The following is a 27908-nucleotide window of genomic DNA, read 5'->3' on the forward strand; positions in this document are numbered from 1 at the left end:
ATTTAAACACGAAAGATCCTAAATCTTGTCCTTGAAGGGTCTTATTTAGTAGATCTAGATTTGAGTAATTAGTGAATGTTGGCTTAGGGTATTTAGTTCATTCCATATGTTCTCCATGCATGTTAAGACTTACATTAGTGCTGCTAGGCTGTCAGGAAACTGAGAGACTGACTAACGTTTTACTTCCTAAGGTTTTCAGACCTGATCCTCAAGACTGTTGTCTGACTTTTAAGTTTTTAAAAAGATTTAGTGTGGGCCAGTCATGGGAGCACACGCCTTTAATCCTATCACTGCAGAGGTAGGCAGAACTCTTGAGTTTGAGGCCAGCCTGGTCTTCACAGTGAGTTCCAGGACAGCCAGGGATACTCTGACCTCAGTCCCCAAAATTATTGTATCTTTACTTATCTGTATGCATGTGCTGGGGGTAAATTCACATGAGTGCAGGTGCTGTGGAGGTCAGAGGCAATAATCCCAGAGGCAGCAGCTCAGCATGAGTGCTGGGAACTGAGCTGGGGTCCACTACAAGAGCACTCTTGACCACTGAGCCATCTCTCCAGCCCCAGAATTAACTTTAAAAGCAAATTGTATCTTTCCAATGGCTCCCTATCCTGTATAGTAAGTGCGACACTATTTTGTACAACATTAAGGCAAAGTTCCAAACATGCACTAAGGGCCTAAAATGTATATGACAAAATGTCAAACTCAGTGCATAATAACAGTTATACATTTAAATCTATAAGGCCATCAGAACTCAGCAATTCAGACCTAGAACAAAGGACATAATCAGAATATATATAGTTCCATTCTGTGCTGGGAGTGTGGCTCAGTGATAGACTGCTTATTTGGTATTAAAGTATTAAGAGGTCTTGAGTTTGATCCCTAGCATTGAAATACATATAATATGTACTATATATGTATATATCCCATTAATAATTATGACAAAGTGATCAGTGTAATAGGAGAGAAGGCTATATAACTTTTCCAGAAGTGTCATCTTTTTCAGAACAGTAAGTTATATCATATGAAATATTCAACAAGAAGAAAATAATAAAAATTTCTCCACCAACCTAATGCTTCATCCAAGCCACATGTTAAAAGGACGTCTCTAATTGTCACCAGCAGATGTAAGAGAGCAGCATGCTTGAACGTCATTTTTCTGTCATCATTTTTATCTATATAAGCAAAAAGATGAATCCATTAGAGTTTTAGAATATATCAGTTCTGATTACCAATAACAGCTAATATCTGTTAGCAAGTGCTTACAATTGCTAGGCTGTGTATAAGCAGGTTACCTCATGGGCTCTCCATAATCCTCTCAGGATGACTGTAATCCTCATTTACAGATGAGGACTCAGCCTTAGTGAGGATAAGTGATGTTCAGGATAGCCCTGAACCCTGACAACTAACTGCAGAGCTCACCCCTAGTGGTAATGACTGTTACATTATGTTTACTATTGTTGGGGGAAAACAGCAGCTCCAACCAAGAAGAAAATTAAATCAGTAACTTGCTAGTTGTTTAAGATAGATTAGAGACTTGTAAATGAAAAGTACTTTGAAATGGAGATAGATATCTGAAAGTGTTATTAGCTCAGAACTAAGACTCATGAGGGGTGAGCCAATTGCCTCCTTAATGTGTTCTACACACTTCCAGAACACCCTGGAGATGAATGCTTGGATTCCTCTGCATGTGAAACTGTGAAGTGAGGAGTAGAGGGCATGCATGTGCCACACACGTGTGTGTCATGTGCCATACATGTGTGTGAGGTCAGGAGGCAACCTGCAAGACTGTCTCCTTCCTCCATGTGGGCTCTAGGAGTCAGGTCATCAGGGTTGGCAGCAAGTGCCTTTATGTGCAAAGCCATCTCGATGGTTCTATTTTATTTCATTTTTGTTGCTGTTGGTTTGTTGCAGGGTCTCACTAAGTAGCTCTGGATGGCCTCAAATTCAGAGATCCACATGCCTCTACTTCCTGAGTTGTATGATTCAAGGCATGAACCATCATGTCCAGCAAAGATTTATTTATTTTTATATTTAAGTGTATGTATGTGTCTGCGTGAGTTCATGTATGCCATGTACAGGCAGAGGACAGATGAAGGTTACAGACACCTAGAACCTAAAGTTACAGGTACTATGAACCGTCATGTGATAACTGAATCTAGGTCCTCGGTAGAGAAGCAAACGTTCTTTAAAAAACTGAGCTATCTTTCCAGCCCACCTACATCATTTTTTTAAAGAAGTTACAAATTTGTTACTATCTGTGTAATTTAATGACTTAGAAAGTTAGACTTCACTAACAGACTAGGTCCAGATAACATGTGGTGAGCACAGTGCACGTGTCTGGTGCCCTGATTTAACTCTAAGCATGAAGCAGAGTACATGGCCACCATCCAGACCTTAAAGTGAGTGGCAGCAGGCAGACTGGCCAAGGGGGTAAGAGCTCAAAATGGTAAGTGTCCTACTGTTTTCTATTAGTGTGCCTTGGCTTGTACTACAGGCAACTGCAAACCCCAAAGGGCAAGCTACAGCAAGGACAGAAATAACTCTAAGAGAAGGCCTCAATCCATGGTCTGAGCAGAAGGGAAAGGGCTCATGTGGGTAAGGAACGGTAGAAAGCCACTGTCTTGTTTCAAAATCTTTTTCTCTGTTCTTTCCTTCCCCAGAACCACACTGTTAGAGGTCAGCAATGACAGCAGTAAGTCCTGGATCTGGCTCTCTGTCAGGAGTCTAAACCCCTCTGCCTATGCAGAAACAGTTATAATGAGCTAACAGCCTCTGATAATTCCTGTCCCCTTGATTTAGGTTTGTCTCAGTAGATTATTCTCATTTCAGGTTGTGGTTCCTGTATTTGTGTGTGTTTGGTAACATGATTTTATATTAGACATCCTCAGTTTTACGTTGTTGGGTGCTGGATATTTTGTGTTTATACACCTTATATTTCATTATAAGATGCAGTTAAGTTCACTGGAAATCATCCTTTATATCTTTCTGTGGTTTTGTTTAGGTAGAGCAGGGCCAAGTACTAGCTCCACTGTGAGTGGTTATAGGGTTAACTTTGGTTTTGCAGTGCAGATCTATTAAATAACACGTGTGTTAGGAGATTCACTGAGAATCTTCTGGGTTTGGCCAGATGTGAGTACTACATGCTAAATTACAGTCAAGGTTTCTTTCAGGTCTGAGGTCTGCATTGCTACAATTGTCTAAAAATGTATCCTTTGGGTGGCAGGGATCTGATCTGTACTCACCTTGGTGAATAGCATCATTTATTATTTTTTCCTGTTCCTTTAAGAAGAATCTTGTTTGGTCAAAATTGACAGTGGCGAACTTCCAGTTAGCAGCAGGGTAGGCACAAAGGCAAACGAGCTTCTGTAAGATAGGGATCGCTGTGGCTTCTAGGAGACAGTATGCTTGGCACTGGGTGTCTGAAAACCAACAGCACTGAAATCAGTGAAAAGCACGGTGTGCTGCTTCTGATACCCAACTCACACCTCCTGCCTGTGGTGAGGCACGGAGGGGCCCGACCATGGGCGAAGAGACAGACTGGAGGCTCTTGCAGTTCCTTCTCACAGGAACAGGAAAGTGGCTTCAGCTTTAGTGAAGGAAGGAGTGACAATTGGTGATCTGGAGTGTGGCAACAGGAGAAAGGCAGAAGCAGAGCACAGGGCATCCCAGGTCTGGAAATAACTTGAAAACAGAAATAGAGTTAAGAAATATCTGTATCCCAGCACTTGGGAGGCAGAGGCAAGCAGATCTCTCAGTTGGAGGCCAGGCTGGTATACACAGTGAGTTCCAGGACAGCCGGGGAGACACAGAGAAACCCTGTCCAGAAAAACCAAAAAAGGAAAAAAGAAAAGAAAAAAAGTTTCTGACACAGGTAAAGACAATTACATGGAAAAAAACGGCATGCTCTAGAAATTCAGGAGAGACTTCCCAGTGATCTTGAAAGCACACTGCTTACCTGATGCGGGGATCCTGATGACATCATCTGCTCTTTCCTGACATCTTTCCTCTGGAGCTTTATTATTAGAAACAACAGGACTTTCTTCTTGAAGAGTCAAAGAATATTTTTCTTTATCTTGAAATTCTAGCAAAAACATTAAATTGTTCAGGAGAAATGCTGCTGCTTTATTTTAACACTGTGTTTAAAATCATAGTGGTTAAATCTTCATGGAAGTCCATTGAGACTGAGTTAAATGAATTACCCAGATCAGTGGACCTAACACTGTGCTGAGAAGCAAGGTGGGTGAGGGAAATGGGATAAACTCTGGCGTCTGCTCCAAATTCTACCTCAGTCCTGAAGCAGCCCTAGATTCCTCATAGGAAAAGTATGATTTCGGATGCCTACCCGAACTACAAGGATCAAACACCAACACCAGTTCTTAACACGTAAAAGACAGCAGCACTGTCCCTTACCCCTCTGTGGCTTTCCAGAGTCTCCCTTCTGTCCCAGGCACACCAGGTTTACTATACAATCTTCAGTTCAGCCATTTTCTACATGAAATCTTAGGTAACTGCCCTCCTTACTTCCAGGCCAAAAACCACTCCTCCTTCAATATGCAATGTGGTATTTGATACAGTCTTCAATGCATGTTGGGTTTCTTATTTTCTAAGTATTTTAGAGACTTCATGTATATGTACATGTGTATGTACAGCTATTTTAACTACTCATGTCATCCACCAATAACATAAGATGCTTTTGAACTGTGCCACCAGCCTGGGACACTTTCGTGTGAGGTGAAAAGTCTGCTGATGGAGTGGGACCTGGGGGCCTGTGCTGCCTATAATCCCAGCACTTAGGACACTAAGGCAGGAGGACCACAGAGTCAAGGCCAGCTATGGCTACACAGAAAGATCCCACCTTAGTAAAATAAAAGTGACCCAAGTAAAACGATGAAAAACATACAAAACCAGATTGTTACTTCAAGTTAATACTGCCAGTTAATTTTAAGTACTCTGAATAGGTTCACTTAAGTGATGTTAATTATTGAGATTTTTGAGAGGGCTAAAGTCATAACATTTCTCATTCCCAATTAACCGTGAAATAAGGCAAGAAGTGAAGTATGACCTTTATTGCTAATAAAGCAAGGTGGAGAACAGGGCTTGAGAGACAAGTGGGCTTTGTGACTAAATGTCTGCCAGAGGTACCGACCCACTCAGTCCTCGCTTAAGCTGGCCCGGGACTCTCACCAGGACAGAGTCGCGACATGGGAGAGGCTCACAACACTTCTTTCTTTGGGCATGCATTCTCTTAAGTGTACACCCATTTCACCCCCAATGTACAACTTACACACTTCTTTCTGCACCTGACCGGGGAGGAATATATACGGGAACGAAAAGGCCAGGAGCATCACACTAACTGAGAGAATGTCAGGGACACAGTCCCTCTTAATAGCAGCACTCTCTTAAAGGTTAGTAAGTTAGCTTTTTTTTAAATAAGAAAGTATCCTTCTTATCTCTTTCAACATGTTTGCTGTGGGCCCTTATTTATGATGCTAATGTGTCCCTATAAGCTCTTCTCACAAGTATAACAAGCAGAAGAGGGTGCCAGTGTTAACTAACATGGGATTCCTTTTCAACCCAAAGAGGAGTAGAATCTGGAAACAAACCTAAAAACAACAAATTTTCTTTCCCTCGAGCGTGCGTGTATGTGTGAGTATGTGTGAGTGTGTGCGTGTGTGAGTGTGAGTGTGTGTATATGAGTGTGTGTGAGTGTGTGAGTGTGTGTATATGAGTGTGTGTGAGTGTGTGAGTGTGTGTATATGAGTGTGTGTGAGTGTGTGAGTGTGTGTGAGAGTGTGTGTGTGAGTGTGTGAGCGTGTGTGTGTTTGAGTGTGCACACGTGCGTGGTGCATGTGTGTAGATATAGAGGACAATCTTTGGTGTCTTTGGTTGCTATTTACTTTTTTCTTTTGAGACTGGTCTGGGGCTCACTGTACTACTTTTGATGTGGTTACAAGAGGGAAAATATAATTATTACAGTATAAATGGAAACTCTTTGATAATATTATAAAGATTAATAAGCAATTAAATGAGAAAAATGTCTAAACTCATATTATAAAGTATGCTTAAATACTAAGACAACCCCCTAGCTAAGGAACTATTGGTAACTGAGAGTTGCTGGGAGAGGGACTGTTAGTTTCCTCTAAGGGTACAGCCTCTAACATGCTCCAATGGCTGGCCACAATAGACTAATGAGATTTGATGGGTTAAAAAAGGAGTAGATCTGACGAGACGGCTCTGAGATTAAGATCGGTTACTGCTCTTCCAGAGGACCCAAGTTCATTTGCCAGTACACACATGGCAGCTCACAACTGTCTGCATCTCCAGTTCCAAGGCTCCAACATCCTCTTCTAGCTTCCATGGGCACCAGGCACACACAGTGCACACATACATGCAAGCAAAATACCCATGCACATAAAATACAACAATCTTTTAAAGAATGAGGACATGAAGTTGGATAAATGTGAATTGGAGGGAAGATATGGGAGGATGAGGGGAAGGGGAAATGATAATGTTAAAAGGACAATGTTTGAAATTTTTGAAGAATTAATAAAACTATTTTTAAAAGTACTGAGATAGGATTGTAAGTGAATAAGAAAGATCAAGTTAGGAATACTAAATTTATATATCTAAGTTATAGAAAGCAGGTTTTATAAGTGATAGCTTTGTTACAAATGAAATTTGCCTTTAATCCTTGAAAGCATATTTCTATCCATACCTAAATGTATATGTACACACCTATCTCTATCTATAATAAGTATCAGTGGTGCTCTCCGTCACTATGAGAAACTGTACGATTTCTCTGAAAGAGCCTTTTTCTTGCACTGTGTAATGGACAGTGCCCAGTGCAAGCTGTTACATGTCTATGGCAAATCTTACTGCGTTACCCACCATTGTTTTGGTCTTGGCTTTTGACTTCAGCTTCTGACAAGAAAGTCTGGTGTTTACTTCTCAGAATAATAAACTCGCTCAAAAGGTCCAAATCATCTCGGTTTTTATCATAAGATGTCTTGATCTGTGAAGAGGAGGCTGACTCAACAGACGGTACAGGATTACCAAGTCCAACACAGCCGTTGTCCGTCTTCTGCATCATTCGAGCAGCTGGTTCTTGGCCACTCTTTGGATTTGCTTCCATGTTTGAATTTTTAACAGAGGCACGTTGTTCAGCAGACAAACGAAGGCGTGGCCCTTCCCGTTCTGAAGACGGCCTCTTCTGGGGATGTAATTGGTGAGCGTCTGCAGATTTCTCACTGATTGGCAGGAGGAGCGAGGGGCTATTCTTAGGTTCTAGCCACGCTGGAAATAAGAAAATAAGATTCCAAAATGACTTCTACACCTAAATGAATACTTTTACTTGTAATTTTCTTTTAACATAATTTGATCTTTAGAGGTAGTTTGTTTACTATTTGGAAAATCCATTTTTGATTCTAAATAAAATAAGCTTTAAAAAAAAAAGTCATAGGCTTACCATTTCCTTCCTTCCTTCCTTCCTTCCTTCCTTCCTTCCTTCCTTCCTTCCTTTGCTGTTTCTATCTATCTATCTATCATCTATCTATCTATCTATCTATCTATCTATCTATCTATCTATCTATCTATCTATCTATCTATCTGTCTCCTGGAACTCTTTTACTCTGTTTAAGCTTAGCCTGTCCTTGCCTCCTAAATGCTAGGATTAAAGGCACGAATGACCACCACCTGACAACCTCCCGCACCCCCACTATCCCCCAATAGGGCCTCCCTGTGTAGCCCTGGCTATCCTGGCACGCACTCCGTAGACCAGGCTAGTCTTGAACTCAGAGATCAGCCCGCATCTGCCTCCTGGGTGCTGGGATTAAAGGCGCACACTACTACCACTGGGCCATCTCTTTTTCTTTTTTAAAAATTATTTAATTTTTTTGTTTTTTATTGCTTATTTTAATTTTGTTTAAATTGGTTATTTTCTCTAAAAGACATTTTATAATAGTTGACCCATAGTTTATGCAACACATCACAAAGATAATTCTGCAATGAATTTGAAATCTAGTTCAACTGACTTATGCAGCTTCATCCTTCAGTGTGTCTTCAGTAATTTTATTTATAGCATATGAAAGTTAAATAATTTACATTTTGTACAAAATCACAAAAGGTCTCCTATGCCATGAACAATGTTCCCATCTCCTTAATGAGAAAGTTTTCTGGGCTGAGGATGATGTTCAGTGACGAACACGAAATACACTGCTTTATGCTCCACTGTAAATTCAATCCCTAGATTAGAGAGATGAGGGCAGAGAGAAGGAGGTCAAGAGAGGGTGGGCAGAGAGGAAATAAAGAGAGAAATAGGAGGGGAAAGTAAAGCATAGAAAATAAAGTATGGGGCTGGGGATTTAGCTCAGTGGAAGAGCGCTTGCCTAGGAAGCGCAAGGCCCTGGGTTCGGTCCCCAGCTCCGGAAAAAAGAACCAAAAAAAAAAATAAAATAAAATAAAAGAAAATAAAGTATAAGCAAAAATGTGCATAACATGATTAAAAACTTTCAAGGTTTGATATATATACATATGTATTATAAAAGTATGGAAAATATAAGAAATACTATTTTCTTTCATTTTGATTAAATTAATTAAGCTCCTTTTCTAGTGCATGTAGCTGGCAGAGGAGGGAAGAGACATGGCACTGACTAGACTCAATATCGGTGCCAGCACTGGGAAGTGGTCCTGGCTTTGGGCTGCCTAAAGGCAGTGGGGATCCCTGTTTGTCTTATCTGTCAGTCTATTTGATCTCTGGATAAACTGCTTCCGACAACAGCTATACAAAATGCAGAACGGGTCTGCTGGCCTTCTTAAATGAGACTGTGCTCCTCTCCCGGTCGGTTCGGAAGCAGATAGACGTGCTAGAGATAGACGTGCTAGAGGTTTGAACGCACTGATTTATGTTTTATCTGCCTGGTTTGAGGCAGCATTTATTTAGCTCTAAATTATTCCCAAGTTGCTTTGTAAGGAGAAATGTTTAAACACAAGATATTTGGGGCTTTCTTTTTCTTTTAAAATCAGTAATACGCATTTTCTTTTTAAAAATTATTTATTATTTCATGTACATTGGTGTTTTGCCTGTAAGCATGTCTGTGTGAGGGTGTCAGATCCCCTGCAACTGGAGTTACAGACAATTTTGAACAGACATGTGTGTGCCAGGAATTGAACCCAGATCCTCTGAAAGAGCAGCCAGTGCTCTTAACCACTGAGCCATCTCTCCAGTCCATCTCTTTTTCTTAATACCAGTTGCCAGACAATGAAGATATTCTAGTAAAACGCTGTTGCTGACTGGTTACAATGAGTCATACATATCCTTGGAGAAAGGGCTAAATATAAAATATATTTTTAAATTCTTATAAATTAATATTTTAAAAGAAACCTAATTAAAAAGTTGGCAAAAGATTTGAACATCACACACACACACACACACACACACACACACACACACACACACCCTACAATAGATGAATCATGATGGTAAATAAAGTAGGTCACAACAGACCAATATTTGACAGCTTTCATTTATAAAGAATATTTAGGAGAAGCAACTTCATAGAGACAGAGTACAAATTAGTTATTCTACAGCTGGGTAGAACAGAGAGTGACTGCTATGGGATTTGAAAGAAAGGGTTAATAAGTTTTCTGAAATTGTGTGTGTAATTTAGATTTAACTTGCATAGTAAATTCTATTACAATAAATCTGGTCACCAAGTATGTAAAGATACTCGTCACTATTAGGCATTGGGGAAATAAAGCCATAATAAACATTGCACATGCCCATAGAATAGCTGCTACTATGTTGACAAGGACACAGAGTAACTGAAATTCACACATTGCTGGTGGGCATGCATAATGATGAAAGAATTTTGGAAAACAATTTAATAATTTCTTATAAAATCAAATATAAACCTAAAGCACCTACAGCAACAATAAACAACAATTTTACTTCTGTATATTCTCTCAAGAAAAATACTACCATGTCTGTAAGAAGACAGCATGGAGAAAAATGCAAATTGACCCACTCTTTTTTTTTTCTTTTTCTTTTTTTCCGGAGCTGGGGACTGAACCCAAAATTGACTCACTCTTATCTTCTTGTACAAAGCTCAAGTCCAAGTGGATCAAAGACCTCCACATAAAACCAGATACACTCAAACTAATAAAAGAGAAAGTGAGGAAGAGCCTTGAACATATAGGCCCAGGGGAAAATTTCCTGAACAGAACACCAATGGCTTATGCTGTAACATCAGGAATTGACAAATGGGACCTCATAAAATGCAAAGCTTCTGTAAGGCAAAGGACACTGTTAATAGGACAAAATGGCAACCAACAGATTGGGAAAAGATCTTTACCAATCCTACATCTGATAAAGGACTAATATCTAATATATACAAAGACCTCAAGAAGTTAGACTCCAAAGAATCAAATAACCCTATTAAATGGGATACAGAGCTAAACAAAGAATTCTCAACTGAGGAATACTGAATGACTGAGAAGCACCTAAAGAAGTGTTCAACATCCTTAGTCATCAGGGAAATGCAAAACAAAAGAACCCTGAGATTCCACCTCCTACCAGTCAGAATGGCTAACAAAAACTCAATTGATAGTAGATGCTGGTGAGGATATGGAGAAAGAGGAACACTCCTCCATTGTTGGTGGGATTGCAAACTGGTACAACCATTCTGGAAATCACTCTGGAGGTTCCTCAGAAAATTGGACATTACACTACCTGAGGACCCAGCTATACCTCTCTTGGGCATATACCCAAAAGATGCTCCAATATATAACAAAGACACACAATCCACTATGTTCATAGCAGCCTTATTTATAATAGCCAGAAGCTGGAAAGAACCCAGATGCCCTTCAACAGAGGAATGGATACAGAAAATGTGGTACATCTACACAATGGAATATTACTCAGCTATCAAAAACAATGACTTCATGAAATTCATAGGCAAATGGAGGGAACTGGAAAATATCATCCTGTGTGAGGTAACCCAATCACAGAAAAACACACATGGTATGCACTCACTCACTGATAAGTGGATATTAGCCTAAAAGCTTGGAATATCTAAGAAAGAATTCACAGATCATATGAAGCCCAAGAAGAAGGAAGACCAAATTATTATATGTGGATAATTCATTCCTTCTTAGAAGGGAGAACAAAATACTCACGGGAGGAAATACAGGGACGAAGAATAGAGCAGGGACTGAAGGAAAGGTCATACAGAGACTGGGAATCCATTTGATATGCAGCCACCAAACCCAGTCACTATTGCTGATGCCAAGAAGTGCTTGCTGACAGGAGCCTGATATAAGTGTCTCCTGAGAGGCTCTGCCATAGTCCTACTGATACAGAAGAGGATGCTTGCAGCTAACCATAGGACTAAACAAGGGGACCTCAATGGAGGAATTAGAGAAGACTGAAGGAGCTAATGGGGTTTGCAAACCCACAGGAAGAACAACAATATTAACCAACCAGACCCCACCAGAGCTCCCAGGGACTAAATCACCAACCAATGAGTACACATTGAGGGACCCATGGTTTCAGCCACATTTGTAGCAGATGATGGCGTTGTCCAGCACCAATAGGAGGAAAAGCCCTTGGTCCTGTGAAGGCTTGTTTCCCCAATATTCAGAAGTGCCAGGGCGTTGAGGTAGGAGTGGGTGGGTGGGAGTGGGAGCATCCTCATAGAAGCAGGAGGAGGGGGAAGGGGAGAGGGAGGAGGGGGTATGGGAGAGAAGGGAAAGGGGATAACATTTGAAATGTAAATACATAAAATATCCAAAAAATACAAATATTTAAAAAAAAGATTTGCACAAGAACACTCATAGAAGTGTTGCTGAATTAGCGTTACACATAGCATGAATGAATCTCACAAATGCTGTGGTGGGTTGAAGAGTCCAGGCAGTAAAGAGTCCACACTACCTGACTCTATAATGAACAGGGGATACTAACCTCAGGGCTTGCTGAGGACTGAGGGGAAAAGCTGTAGAAAGTAATAAGGTAGAGGGAGAATGACTGAAAGAGAACTTTCTGGGATGGAAATATTCTTTTAGTTATGGTGGTTTTAAAGGTACATACATTTGTCATGATGCACCAAGTTATACAATTATAGCTAAAATTCTTCCCGCTCCCCGAAGGAGACATAAAGCAATGTCTGCCCCTCCTCCTGAGGTCCCAACAGAGGCATGATTACACCAAAGTTCAGTTGAGCCCAGCACATTTGTGAGGCTTTTTTACAGCGTGTAGGTGAGGGTTACTTAGTGGGGTGTGGGCACTCCTCCACAACCAAACACCACCGAGGCTTTCCTGCAGCTGCATAGAGGGAATGGGTACAGTTGTGTACATAAATTATATCATAAGGTTGATTTGGAGCAACTAAATAATCTAACCACATGAAGTATATGGCTAGTGTTTAACAATAATCTTTAAAAAGAAAAAAAAATGTGCCTTCTTCCTTCAAAATGGTCTATGCGGGCTTTTGTGGTTGTTTTGAGACAGGGTTTCACATTGCCCAAGATGGCCTCAGATTTGCTATATAATTGAGGATAGTCTTGAACTTTTTTTTTAAAAAAAGATTTATTTACCTAAGTATATGAACAAGTTGCTGTTTTCAGACACACCAGAAGAGGGCATCAGATACCATTGCAGACGGTTGTGAGCCACCGGGAATTGAACTCAGGACCTCTAGAAGAGCAGTCAGTGCTCTTAACCACTGAGCCATCTCTCCGGCCCAGTCTTGAACTTTTTATCCACTGCCTCTATTTCCTAAGTTCTATGACTGTAAGATGAGCCTCCATCTCCAGTTTTATGAGATTTGGCGATCCAATGCAGGCCTTTGTGAAACCCAGGCAGGTACTGTTCAACTGAGCTCATCCTTAGCCCCCTCGTCTTTGCTTTTCTTAGAAACACTGAGACAAGAGACGGTTTTCTTTTCTCTCATTCTACCACATTTAGGAGACAAGTGTGAGAGTAATGCTTAAGGACAGCTCGCACCTGCCTCGGCCTGTGAGCGCTAAGGTCTGAGTTAGCTTCGATCGCATGGTCTGTCTGTTCAAAGTGGAAACTAGTCAAGAGTCCGGGCGCATTACTGCCATGTGAGACCGTGAGGCCAGTCTGTGCAACACCAACAGTAAGCATCCGAAGTCGTCCACAGTTAGCATTGTAAGAGCGAACCGGAAGTCGTCCACAGTTAGCATTGTAAGAACGAACCGGAAGCTTCCCGGAGTCAAGAATGAACACAGAGGCTGCCATTCGCTAACCCTGAAGCTTTTGATTAGATAATCTGGTTATCAAATGATTAGAAACTGCTGATTATTTTACTTTCCTGACTATTTTCATCCACAATTATTTTTCTAGACACCCTTACTCTGACAACTTGGCTATGGGGTCTACAAACAGTTATTGCTTCTTTTTGTTGTTGTTTTGAGACAGGGTTTCTCTATGCAGCCCTGGTGTCCTGGAACTTGCTCTGTAAATCAGGCTGGCCTCCAACTCACAGAGATCCACCTGCCTCTGCCTGCTGTGTGCTGGGATTAAAGGCGTGCACCATCACTGCCTGGCTGGTTACTGCTTCTTAAACTTCACGATTAAACTACTATAACAATTCTAGTGGAGTAAGAATGGTTTCCTTTAACCTCAAATTTGTTGCTTCTGATATTCCATACAGTTTTAGATATGTTGGATATTTCAAGACCCCATAAAGTTTTCTTCTGCTTAATTTTCTTACAGTAGTCCTAAACTCTTCTAATATTTTTATTTTTGAAATTAAAATGTGATTACATCATCACACCCCCAGTACACAGATACACCTGCTCAGTCCATACATGCTTCTGAGTTTATGACTGCATGGCTGAGCACCTGGTATTCTAGAACCAGCTCGGGGCGGAAGCTCTTCCCTGAAGAAGACTTTCTCCAGCATTCCTTAGTTCCTGAGTACTTTGTGCAGGGCTGAGGCCCCAGAAGATCCCCATCAGTGTTAGCATGCTACTGCTGACATTCTTCTTCAGGTCTTGCTAAGCAGCCATGTTGAAAATACTTCATGGACACAGTTTCTCCCGAGTTTCTTGGAGACAGTCTCACAGCAAACTTCTTGTTCCTCCGGTTCTTATCCAATCTCTGTCACGTCCCATTCCCTCCCACTATGCTCCCTGACGTTCAGATGTCTTAGGTGAGTCGGTTGGGACTGGGCACCCATCGTGCAGTCAGTAACCTGTCCTCTTTGCTCAGCAGTGGGGTTCTGTAATGGTCAGGAAGACTTCCTTTGATGAGGGCTGATCCTCCAATGCCCTTATTGCCCCATGAATCCTTTAGGACTGGGATGGACTCCCACACCTTTGCTGTACTCTGTCCTCCTTCCTCCCATAAGAACTCGGAGCCTTCACTCTTCCAGAACACCGTGCTAATTTGTGTCCCAATTCCTTATCTCCTTAGGCCAGTTTCCAATTGATGTTAATACCTAAAGCTCACTTTTATTTACTGTCTATAACAAACTTTTTCTCAAACTATGCTTCTCAAATCCTTTACAACTGAAACTTACTACTTATTGTAGAAACTAATTTTTGAAAGTACGCACACATATTTATTATTGAAATGGCTAGAAATTTTTAAAGTGTAAAATTTTAGGCAGAGTAGGATTTTAGGGTTAGCTGATGAAACTCCCATATTTTTCCCAAGAAGAAAGCAGAGCCCAGGAAGGCCAGAGGTCGTAAGACGGCAGAACAGAGGTACACTGGGAATGCTAAGCCTCAGCCACAGCTTCCCTAGTCACTGAGGACAGACCGAGTGCTGTACATCTCACAGGAGGGGTCACGCACGTCATGTACTATTCTACACTTACACTCCAGCTCAAGTACTTTTGTAGGCAGAAAGATCTCCAGCTTAGTCTCCTGAGCAGACAGACCATTATGACACAGATACGCCTGCAGATGCTCCAACGTTTCAGCCATTACTGGATTTAGTCTTGCTTGTCTCCACCCCTTTGTTTTTGCAGGGTGAATCACAAGGCTGTCTCCTTTGACAGAAAAAATGTTCCTCATATCTGCAAGTGAATATTGACTGCTGGTTTCTTGAAATCTTGGAACTTGAAAACAAACACAGGGAAAAATTAATGAAAAACAGTAAACTGACTCATACTGGGCTTTCTCATAAAATGTATTTCAGACAGCAGGAAATAGCAAAACTCCAAGTTATATCTGGTTTATTGTTCTCAAAGTTTTAATATTTGTACAAATCCACATTAGTTTAACAGTTTAACAATAGAAATCACACAAATAATTTTTTCTTCTTCTCCTTTTTTTCCCTTTGAGGTAGTTTCCTACAGCACAGGCAGTCCTGAACTTTCAGTGTGGTTGAGAATGACTGAGCACTGACCTCCTGCCTCCCCCTCCAGAGCTCTGGTATCCACAGGCATGTGGTAACAGACCTAGTCCATGCAGCGCTGGGGACTGAACCCAGCTCTATCAACCAAGGTACTTCCCCAGCCCTCAGAGGATTTATTCAATCTTTGGACTATCAAAAAGTTAAAATCCCTCCAAATTTAGTAGTAAAAGAACTGCATTTTGATTGTTTAAAAATTACTAACCTAGGGCTAGAGAGGTGGCTCAGTGGTTAAGAGCACTGACTGCTCTTCCAGAGGTCCTGAGTTCAAATCCCAGCAACCACATGGTGGCTCACAACCATCTGTAATGAGGTCAGATGCTCTCTTCTGGTGTGTCTGAAGACAGCTACAGTGTATTTATATATAATAAATAAATAAATCTTTAAGAAAATTACTAACCTAATGTGCTTGATAAGATTTGGAAGAACAGAAGATTTATTAAGTCATGAATTCTAACTCATTATAGCAAGCTTAAATAAGACACACTTGCCCAGATTTCAGGGTGATGTCATTTTGGGCATTATGATACGAACATTACTATGTGGACACTTTTAGCCCAGCTGGTGGAATCATAGCATACAGAAGAAATGGAGGAGCACAACCACCTGACATACAGTCTGTGCTATAAGCACCCACCCAAAATTAACATCAGAAATTCTGAAATTATAATTTTGGGATGATATTTTTAACACTAATAACTAAAACAGATAAGTACCAGCATTAATATTAGCAATTACCAAAAGCATGTCATTGTACTAAATATTTTCCAAGTATCATTTCTAAGCTATACATGGAAGAATCCTATGAGGTAGATATTATTTTCAGTTTTATTGACTTAGTCAGCAAAGAACTGAATATATTTAGAAGGAAAATTTAATCACTGATTCATTATCACAGATGAGAAAATGAGTATCTGATCCTGGAGGCAGGAGGATTAACAGTTCAGGATCATTCTGAGCCGCACAGCCTAGCCTATAGGAGTCATAGTCTTGAAAGAAAGAAAGAAAGAAAGAAAGAAAGAAAGAAAGAAAGAAAGAAAGAAAGAAAGAAGAAGAGAAAGAAGGAAAGAAAGAAAGAAAAAGAAAGAAAGAACTATCTGTGTGATTCACTGTCATGGTTCACAAGGACTTTCACATTATTTTCACTTCTTTTTTGAGACAGGGTCTTTCTACATAGCCAGATGTTTGTCCTGGAACTTGCTGTGTAGACCAGCTGGCCTCAAACTCACAGAGATTAGCCTATGTCTACCTCCCAAGAGCTGGGATTAAAGGCGTGAGCCTCCACCACCCGGCTTGTATGTGTCTTTTATAGATACATGTTTTAGAAAATACACAGTTTCTCATTGTTCTCATTGTATATAGACAGTCTTGGAGGGGCTTATTCAACTCAAAATTATTCTATTAAATTACAAATGGAGTTTGCTAAAGGTTTTAAACATCCTTCTTAGAAAGCTTGAAAAATGGAAATGAAAAATTTAACATTACTTTTCACATTAGAACAGACTAAGAAATACAAAGAATTACACATATACATCTATAAGTATAGGTTAGATTGTCTGTTTTCTCTTTATTTCTTAGATAAGAACTATGAGAAAATCAGCAAGACTGACTTTATACAGTGAGCCTCTAGAGGACACCTGGACTTGGTGTGCGTTCCACGATAGGAAACGGTCACATCGTACTCTTTTCATTCTATTTGCCATTCAGTAGCAAGCACTCTGTACCTGTGAGCAAGAACGAGACCCAAGAGTTTCTGCAGCTCCCCAGCTGCCACAGCATACAATACGTGTTAGCTGATTCTCCAGCGCCCAGCAAATTACTGTGAAGGAAGAATCAAAGTCTAATTCATCAATAGTATTGGCTGTTTTATTCAACCATATTTTAAGAAAAGTACTTTTCTAAGTTTTTTACATGTAAATGCAAGTAAAAATAAACTTTATTTTGTAAATGCTTAAGCTGAAATAGAGCTGAATAAACCAAATTGCGAATTACCTTTTCCTTCTCTTAAAGACTTGGCACCAGCTGGTAATAGTGGTGCTCACCTTTGACCCCACCACTTGGGAGGCAGAGGCAGGCAGATCTCCTAGTTCAAGGTCAGCCTAGTCTACAGAGTGAGTTCCAGGACAGCCAGAGCTACACAGAGAAAACTTGGAAAACCAAAGGAAAAAAGACTTGGTATTAATAAATTTCTCAGTCAGTCCTGTGGGCACAAACATGATTGTGACACTCAATCTTCTCATTAACGTGGCTGGATTCAGAACCACCAGAGAGACTGGCGAGGCACAGTGATGTGTGTCTGCCAGGGTATATCAGTCAGGGCATTTCCATCAACTGAGGGCTGCGTGGGTGGTACCAGCCCAAGGCCAGGATGAAAGGAAAGGACAAAAGGAGAGAATGAGAAAGCAAAGGAGCATTAGCCTCCCTGTCTCTGCTTCCTTGCCAACCATGGAGTGAACAGTGCTCTCCGCCATAAGCTCCTACTGCTATAATGATGCACTGCCCAAGCACACAGGCCAAGCCAGTATGGACTAAACCCCTGAAACCTGAAACAAGGCAAACCCTTCCTCACTTAAGCTGCTTCAGGCAGATATCTGGTTGTAGCCATGACAATGGTTGATTACTGGTGTCTACTTGTAACAAGTTTACAGTGAAATTTGGGACTAAAAAACAGAGTTGGGAGGATAGGGAAAACATGCAATTTGGCTAGAAAAGGGTGTTTAAATTTCTAGATAATGAAGATGGTCTAATAAAGGGATCAGCACCACTAAAGAGGAGCTAAGCAGTGCACCGTTCCCATAAGAAAGGTATCTGTGGGCATCTCAGGAATTGGATCCACACAACAGGCTCTGAGGTGTAACTCATCCGACATGCTTTCCTGAGAAGTGAGTGGTGGGACACCTTGCTCCCACAGGGCCATCAAGGGAAGTGGTTTCATTAGTTCAAGTTCCTAGCTCCTCAGACACAGCTATAGCCATGGTGTGGGGTGGCCTGACTATGTTTTAACTGGCAGAAGACACTGGCATCTTGACACGATGCTGGATCTCCAGGCATACAGAATAGAAAACGTATGGCTTCATGTAGACTTCAACCCACATTTTAAAAAGAAGACCTGGAAGGACAGGTAGTGTGTAACAAACACACTCCTTCATGGAGCTCTGAGCACTTGATAGTGGAGGAGCTGATTGGTGAAGGTGAAGCTGCAGTGAAAGCCTGGGCGGCTGGAGTCGCCAACATACGGAACGTCTACCAAGGAAGATCACAGGCAATGAGAGGAGCAAACCCAAGAGAGCTATTTGGATGTCAACTTGACACAAGTTAAAGACATCCCTAACCTCAATGAGGAGAATGTCTCCTTAAGGTGGGGCTTTAGGCAAGTCCGTAGGACACTGTAAAATTAATGATTGATGGGGGTGGAGGGCAGCCCATCGCGGGTGCTGCCATCCCTGGGATGGTGGTCCAGGGTTCTATAAAAAGCAGGCTGAGCAAGCCATGAGACTTGAGCAGTAATCGGCACCCTCCTTGGTCTCTGCATCAGCTCCTGTCTGCAGGTTCCTGCCCTGCTTCAGTTCCTGTCCTGACTGCCTTCCACGTGATTCGACAGTGTAAGAAAACAAACAAACAAGCAAACTCTTTTTTCCCAGGTTATTTTTGGCCACAGTGTTTCATCACAGCAATAAAAAAAACATAATTTAAAAAGCGAGGGGTCCCCTTGGAGCAGACGTCAGGAGACTGAGTGCTTCAGAGGCTGGACGTGAAACTGCAGGCTTTGGTGTTTGTCCTGAGGGGCTTGGCTCTACTTTCATCCTTCCTTTCTACGCTCCTCTTCCTCCATTTCAGAAGGGGACTCCTGCTGTAATCAGCACAATATAATTTTCCTTTTAATTTTATAGAGGTTCAAGTAAGAGGTTGCCTTGAGTCTCCATTGAGACTCTGAATTTGGACTCTCAAACCATGTGAAAAGTTAAGCAAAGAGACAGACTGAATACATTTGGACTAGAGCCTTTGGAGACATGGGATGGGGTGTTGTGTTTAAAGCGAAGTGTCTGGGTGTAAAGTTGACTGTGCGTAGAACATTTTCTGTATTAGTTAACTTTCCATCACTGTAACCAAATAACTGAAGGAATAAATTAAGGGCAAATGAATTTAATTTGGTTCTTGGTTTCCGAGGGTTCAGTCCAAGAGCGTAGCCCCATGAGCTTGGGTAAACATCATGGTGGTAGGAGCACTGGGCAGCAGACAGCTGTGTACTTCATGGCTCAGCAGAAAGCAGAGGCAGGGGATGCTGGTGCCCATTTGAAAGCTGAAAACAGCCTGAAAACCAAGTAAAACCACCAAGATTCACTCTCTGTGCCTTTGCCCTGTTAGGAGAGCTGACCCGCCTGTGCCACTGTGAAAAGTCACAGCAGGTATCCACCCATCTCCCATGATGCTCTGGGATTTGTTGTCTTCCCATCAACACAGTTTCTATAACACGGCCATTGGACTTACAACGAGGCAGATGAGGTTGGATGAGGTACCTTTCCTCTGGCTAAAGCTGCTTTGCTGCAGGCCACACTGCTCAGCACACAGAGTTCTAGATAAGTTTCTGAGGTTTTGCAAAAGCCTCACTTTGCACACAGGTATGGGGAGAGTTCTTAGAACCTTTAGTTACTCACAGCAGAGCACAAGACAAGCTAAAGTTCTCACAAAGGTGTGCTGGCCAGTTACTTTCGTGTCAACTTGACACAAACTAAAGTTATCTGAAAGGAGAGAACCTCAGTGAGAAACTGCCTCCCTGATACAGACAAGCCTGTAGGGCACTTTTTAAAATTAGTGACTGATGGGGAAGGGCCTGGGTTCTATAAGAAAGCAGGCTAAGCAAGACATGAGCAGGCCAACAATCGGCACTGCTTCATGGCCTCTGCACTGGCTCCTGACCCCAGGCCCTGCCCTCACTGCTTCTGATGATGCTCTGTTATATGAAACTGTGAGTTAAATGATCTTTCCCTCCTTTCCTTCCTCACCCCCACAAAAAAATTAACATTCTCTTGGCTTTATAATTAAGGCACACTTTTTTAAAAATACAGGTAACCCATGTAGCCCAGGTGGTCTGAAATTTATGACTCTACTGCTCAGACTGCCAAATGCTGAAATTACATCAATAATCTCAACGCTTAGACTTAAAACGTTTTTTAAACGGGAATTTTAAAGGTTCTAGTCATGGAAACCAGATGGAAGTGACTTATCTCTCGAAGTGGTGTGTAACTTTCAGTTGTTTCGAGTGATTCTAGATCCATTAACTGTTTTAAAAGCCATTTTGTTCTAGCTGCCAAATCACAATGCATCAGGCAAGACTTGTTTCCTAAAGTCTCATTAGCCATTTGAGTTACAACAATAAATAGAAAATAGATTAAAGAGTTACTGTATGGGATGGAGAGAGGGCCTGGGGGTTCGGAGCACTGACTGTTCTTCCAGAGGACCGGGGTTCAATTCCCAACACCCACATGGCAGCTCACAACTGTCTATAAATCCAGGATCCAACACCCTCACACAGACTTACATGTAAGCAAAAAAACAAAAACAAAAACAAAAAAACCAAACACCAATGCTCATAAAACAAAAATAAAATAATTAAAAAGAGTTATTATGGTTAATATTTGAATGCTAACTGAAATTTAAGATTATGCAAATGTATATTGACTCCTGATTCTGAACAGAACATTTATGCCTGCCACATAATAAAAGACAGCCCCCAAACTGTCTTGCCAACCTGCCTCCCCAGATACTTTATGATAAACAAAATAGAGTAAAAGAGCCCAATAAAGGCTGTGCCCTGCAGATAAAAAGCTTTCTCTCTAGCAAAGGGACTACAGTATTAGAGCATACATGACTGAATGTGTATGCCATGCTTTTCCAGAGCTCATTCATGCTACATATATGCTGAGCTCATGGCTGAGTTTTACACACACAGCATACACAAATGCAAGTGATTCCTAGACAGAATGAAGATATACTCAAGGCACCCAGTGCCGGATCCTCCTTGTCTCATTAGACATCAGACAGACCATTAAAGATGTGTGCAGAACCAGTGATGACGTCTGGGTCCTTGGCTGCGACTCCCTGCAGCTATCCTACAGCAGCCACTCAGCAAGAGCAGCCAGGAACCAATCATAAGGACCTCCAGGCATGCCTGGAATTCTCCTGGACGGGTGGGGTGTAGGTCTCATTAAGTTCCAGTTTTTGTGGGAACGAAGACTGTACTAAGTTCCTAGTGACTTGAATAAGAAGCAAAATTGAGTAGCTTTATTCCAAGATAATAGACCAGCTTACCTTGGAAGCACCACATTTATGTCTGCTACATAATAAAAGACAACACCAAAGCTATCTCAGACTCTGTCAGCAGCCATGCATGCTGGCCTGCTAAGATAGGCCTTTTTGGTCTTTAATCCCAGCACTTGGGAGGCAGAGGCAGGTGGCTCTCTGAGTTTGAGGTTAGCCTAATCTACACACAGAAGCTTTGTCTCAAAAATCAAAACAACAAAACAAAACAAAAGATATATAACATGGTCTAACTAGAATATGATGATTTGAAAGCCTTGTAGTATCAACTCTAGGACCACAGACAATTCTGTGCAATAACCCTGGGTGCTGAACAGATTTATGGATCAACCCCTACTTCTGGTATTTTCAATACTGAGGCAACAACGGTCAGCAAGGTCAGAGGACAGCTCTGATAGAGATGCATTAGGATGGCCTGGTGCTCCTCTGGGAAATACACTGATGAACACACTATTCTGGAACCCTTAGCTCATCCTCCCCACAGATGAATATGTATGCACACATATATTCATGTCATATTTTTGAAGACCCTGTAGAGTCTTTAAGTAGACACTCAGCACTGCAGAGAAAGTCTGAGGCACAGAGCAACTAAGAGCAAGTGGGGGAACCTGGTAACCTTAATACAGAGCTTTAAGACGCTTATGTGACCTCCCAAATCCATATCTCAAAACCTCAATTTCAGAATAGCAGAGGATGACTGTGTTTGGAGATATTTAGGTAAAGGAAGTCACTAGAGTACCTTTTAATCCTACACAGTCAAAACCAATGCAACAAATTCAGTAGCTTCTGGGACAGTGAGAAAATAAGACTTTATTGTTCATGCCATGCAGTGTATGGTATCTATTATGGAACTAATCCACACAATGTGCCTTACATGGCAGTGAGTGCCACGGGCAACTGTTCAGAGGCAATTTCTTAGTCATTTTATTTCTGTTAGGACCTTACAACTTTCGATTTATTTACTTTTAATAGCAATATTACTATAATATTAGTAGTGATACTTTTAATAGTAACATCACATTCAAAATTCTGAAATTTACTCTAAAAGATTATACGGTGAAAAAGCAAAGTCAGACTTATGCGTTTCTTGCACCACTATCTAACAATAAACAGTCTGTGGGAACCACAGATGTGTGCACATATAGTCCTGTGCTCTCTCCATACACACTATACAGTCTCATATGTTTTCATAAGAATGTCTTGGAAGTTGCCTTTACATGGAGATATTTCATTAAAAACTGCTTGTCCTGAACTGCAGCTTCGGTTCTAGATGTAATCTTTACTTACATTTTACACGCAGCAGAAAACGGAAATGTCTGAAATCCTGCGTATAACGAATTCACTGAAGAATGCTGCCTTGGTAAGCTCAGATGGGATGGTGGCATTTCTAGTTCTCCTGGAAATTAAATGATATTAAATGGAAATTAAAGATATATAATACTGTATAAGATAAGATTTAGAACTCTTGCAAATAATATTTGGCTTGGTCAATTTATTGCAAAAATTTTTGTATTAATTTTTAAAAGAATTTAGTATAGTATTTTATCATATCCACCCTTTTCCCAATTCCTCCCAGATCCACACCCCTATCCCAACTTCATGCCCCCTCCCTCTTTTTTTGTCACCAAATTCAATTTGTGCTGCTTATATAGCTTTTGCTGTGGCAACAAAATATGTCGGTAAGAAGAGAAAAGATGACAGTGAGATTGGGGGTGGGGCTAAGGCGACAGCTCAGTTGGTAAAGCAGCAGAACCTTAGTTCAATCCCAGCACCTGTGTAAAAAGCTGGGCATGAGGGCACACATGCCCTTGAAATCCCAGACTATCCTTTCTCCACGAGCCCAACGTTCCAGGAGAGCGCCTATCTCAGAAAACAACCTGGAGGGCTTCTGCGGAACAGTACTTGAGGTTGACCTCAGGCTCCCACTCACATATATGGGTGCACAGGTACACACAACACAAGAAATTCAGATTCCTTGAGATACAAAATAACAGTCCTAAATCTATATAAAGTGTATCTATATAAAGAATTACAAATTTATCACTTGGTATTTCAATGGGACAGCTGTGACTTTAAAAACTACTGTGTTGGCTGAACTTTCCTGAGCTTGCTATGTAGGATAAATCCCAAGGGCTTTGTGTATAAGGAGAGTTTCATCCTGCAGGCTTATGTTGTTAGCATTTAGGAAACAGCACTATTTTATTTCCATAGTAAATACTGGTGATGTTAGGGAAATGGAGGAGTAACTCTTTACCTCAGTGAGTCATGACTCTAGATGTCCTTGTCAGAATTATAAATTAATAGAATGGGCCTGAAAATAGTCAGGTATACTTTAAGATTATGTGTATATAAGGTGTATATACACACTAAGTCAATGCAGGGTGTCTTACACCCTGACTCTGCCATATTTTGGTGCCAGATCTATCAGTGGTTGGGTACTGGGGACAGCAGCTAGGTAGCCATGCTTCTGTGGCACACACTTTACTGATTAGCATTTTAATTTTAGTATTATTTTCTCCACTCATCCGATCAAACATAACTCTGCTGTGTACATGCCCACCTTTGTTGCTGACAAGGTTCTGACAGAGCAAATATAAAGGGGTGGAAAAAGAGAAAGATGACAAGGAGGATCATAAGCACTGAGTTTTGAACACAAAACCCGATTCACAATAGACTACAAATGCAAACGCAGTGTACTTTTGCACCTATAGGTGACCCTTGAAGTCAATGACAGGCAAAATCTCTACCTGGCTCGTCGCACTCTGGTTCACAAAGTCTTGCACAAGTTAAGTTTTCTGTGGAGCTGCAGCTTATATCCTCAGTATCAAATCCATGCTTGGAAGAAAGATCTGAAAGGAAATGGAAGAAACTATCAGCAAAGTGCCACTAAAGTCATATTCTGAAAAAAATGTTGACATAACAGGTAATGCATATTCTCTGATACATATTCCCTTCATTCCCCATCTATCAATTAAAACAACCGAAAAATATAAAAATGCAAAAATCTGCAAAACAATTGAAAGGTAAGATGGGGTAAGTAAGAACACGGACTCTTTCAAAAACCTAGTCTTCCAGCCACAAATGCTGACTTGCTAAACTTTATTGAGCTGGAATTCTACTTGTGGTTCTACAGTTAAAACCAAGCCTTGGGTGTGCTGGGCACTCTGCCACTCAATCATACCTCCTGGCACTGGTCTGTGTTAATGGTTATTTCCTTTTCCAGTTGCCTGGCATATTGTGCTATGACTTTATTATTGTTATTGTGTGCACGTGTTTCTGTATCTGTACGTGCATGTGCCTGCATATATGTGCACGTAGAAGCTAGCAGTCTATGTTGGGGATCTTCCTCAGTCACTTCCCACATTCTATTTCAGACACAGTCTCTCACTGAACCCCCAGCTCACTGATCTGACTTAGGCAGACAGGCAAGCAAGCCGCAGGCATCCGCCCATCTCACTCTTCCCAGCTCTAGAACCACAGGCAGGTAGATGCATGCTTGGCTTTCAGTGAGTGCTGAGGGCTCAAACTCAGGTCTTCCTGCCTGTGCTGAGCTCTGTACTGCCCTGGCCCTCTCCCAGCCTCATTACTTGCTATCCTTTCTAACACACAACTGTTTTTTGTTTTTTGGGTTTTTTTTAGATTTTTATTTATTTTATGTTTGTGAGTACACTGTAGCTGTCTTCAGACACACCACAAGAAGGCATCAGATCCCATTACAGATGGTTGTGAGCCACCACATGGTTGGTTGCTGGCATTTGAACTCAGGACCTCTGGAAGAGCAGTCAGTGCTCTTAGTGGCTGAACCATCTCTCCAGCCCTAACACACAGCTCTTATAAACAACTCTTAAATACACATTAATTCCTTGGGTGTAACACAGATTTTTCTATTTTGTTTATAAAATTATTATTTATCTTATAATCAGTATGTATATTTAGAAGGCTTCTTTCCCCTACATTTTTATTAAGTGGATAATGAGTCGTATAGTTGGTGGGATTTTAGAATCACAAATATGTAAAATGACAGTCAGAGGAGAAAGCACATAGACAACTGGGAGTAACCGACCCTGGGTCCTTTCCCATTTACAGCTCTTAACCTGAACTTGGATAACAATATGAGTCTCCTCGTCATGACATTTTTGAAGACAAATCTATCTTTGCTGGAGTCTGGGTTTAACAAAGCAGCAGGAAAGTGGATTCAAGAAAGGAGAGAGCAACAGAGAGGCCCCAAACTCTCTACAAACATACTCTGTGTAAATCCTTAACTCCTGAACTATGTTTGCTGTGGAGTTCATGAAGGACTCTTAAGACTGAAAACACTTAACAGAGACTTCAACTTACTCCTCATGTGGGGGAGAGTTTATAAATTTTGAGCCAAACCGACAACTTACTGTGAAATAAACAAGAATCAACTCTCATTAGTGGGAGATAGCAGAATTTAAACAACAGCCACAGAAGAAAAACAGGAAAACACAGCTAGCTGATCCTCAAATGTGAAGGCTTCTTAAGAAAGAAAGAGCTGGATGTCTGCTTTCTCCATCACTGTTCACCACAGCACTAAAAGTCCCAACAGAACAGTGAGGCAATAAAGAGAAATAAAAGGTATCCAAACTGAAAAGGAGGTAGTCAAATTATGTCTGTTTGCAGATATTGTGATATTATACATAAGTGCAAGGCTTTGACAAAATAAAATCTGGAATAAAGAAATTCAATAAATTTTCAGGATAAAAAATCCTAACAGTCTGCTGTGCTTTGATATGCTACTGATGAACTGTCTGTCAGGTCCAAAAGAAAGAGGACAGATGGCTAACTGTGGTGCCTATTAGCATGTCGAGATGCGTGCTGGCCTCCCGATCTCTGAGCATCATGAGTACCTGTTGCAGAGTCTCTGCTGGCTCTTCTCACCCTACCCCCTACCCTGAACGTCACTCCAGGGCTTCTTTTCCTCCAGGTTCTCATTCCTATAGAAGCTGCCATTTTGGCCTCTTGGTCCTCTCTGTCTTTGCCCTTCCCCCTCTCTCTTCTTTCTCACTCTCCATCTCCCCTTCCCCCATGACCCAGCTCAGTCTGCTGCCATGTTTAGTCTACTATTTTCTTTTCCTACTCTGCAGATGCCTCTGGCTGTTCTCTCCTTCATATCCACAATAAAAATGTTCTCCTCAGCCATACCTTGGAGTGGTCATACCCTCATTTTATATACAATCCAAAAATCTTCATATACTGTGACTAGAAATGTGAATTAGTACAACTAAAAATAGAGCTGGTATATACACAGTCTGGCAAGCCTGCTGCTGGGACAGCCATCCAGAATGAGCACAAACAGTATCTCAGAGCAATAGCTACACACGGGTGTACGCGCAGCATCATTCACTAAGACAGCAGTGTGGAAACACCCTGACTCACACACAGGAGAACAACCAGACTAAAAGCAGACAAAGTATCTAAACCAAGCAGACAAGGACAGTACATACATGGCTGTTAGCACATGAAAAGCAGCCAAGGACAGTACATACATGGCTGTTAGCACATGAAAATCTACCCAGGAACATCAAAGCCCACTACCAGGTGCTACCAATTCACACCCACTAGGCCAGGTATTTCAATGCCCGATAACAAGTTTAAAAGAGGAGGCCAGTCATCAGAACCCTGAAACCACTGCAAGCGCTCAGGCACACCTTCTGGCAGCTCCTCAGGAAGTTACGCGGTGGGGCTCCCATGATGCAGCAGCTCTGCCCTCACACACATCCTGAGAGGAAACGAAACACGTGTATGTGGACATGTCAGCCAGCAGGAGAGACAGGGAACTAGAAATAACCCAACACAGCTACAGTCACTGCATTATTTGACAAAAGCATAGAAACAGACATTAAAAAACAAACAAACAAAAACAAACAGAAAACCCAGCCTCTTTAAAATTGGTGCTGGGAAATCTGGATATCCACAAGCACAAGAATGACACAAGGCCCATCTCTCTCACTCAGCATAAAAGTCAACTGGCAATGGACCAAGTGCTGAATTATATAACTGGAGCCAATTTTCTTTCATCTCCTCTAGCCAAGCAAGGTACCCAAAGGAAAGAAGACTGAAGAGAAGCCAAAAAGTGATCCCAGTTTGAGAAAACGTCTAAGAACTTTGGCATTTGACAGGTCTTTAAGCTCCAAAGAGAACTCACCCACTTCATAAAATGGCTCTGGTAATATCGGCTTCAGGGGTA

General features: G+C 41.3%; 1 protein-coding gene across 5 annotated transcripts in view; it reads right to left on the reverse strand.

Moving 5' to 3' along the window:
• Positions 1-27908, reverse strand: part of Shoc1 (shortage in chiasmata 1) — a 95936-nt gene that overhangs the window by 38579 nt on the left and 29449 nt on the right. For all 5 annotated transcript variants that reach the window (XM_039111043.2, XM_039111042.2, XM_039111045.2 and 2 more), the window contains 8 exons: positions 24445-24546; positions 22985-23093; positions 17104-17198; positions 14841-15083; positions 6889-7293; positions 3956-4081; positions 3243-3419; positions 1068-1172 (listed from right to left, as the gene is read on the reverse strand). In XM_039111043.2, coding sequence (XP_038966971.1) covers positions 1068-1172; positions 3243-3419; positions 3956-4081; positions 6889-7293; positions 14841-15083; positions 17104-17198; positions 22985-23093; positions 24445-24546 — 1362 coding nt within the window. The remainder of the gene's footprint in view (positions 1-1067; positions 1173-3242; positions 3420-3955; positions 4082-6888; positions 7294-14840; positions 15084-17103; positions 17199-22984; positions 23094-24444; positions 24547-27908) is intronic.

The sequence above is a fragment of the Rattus norvegicus genome, chromosome 5, assembly GCF_036323735.1.
Source record: "Rattus norvegicus strain BN/NHsdMcwi chromosome 5, GRCr8, whole genome shotgun sequence".
NCBI classification, from domain to species: Eukaryota; Metazoa; Chordata; class Mammalia; order Rodentia; family Muridae; genus Rattus; species Rattus norvegicus.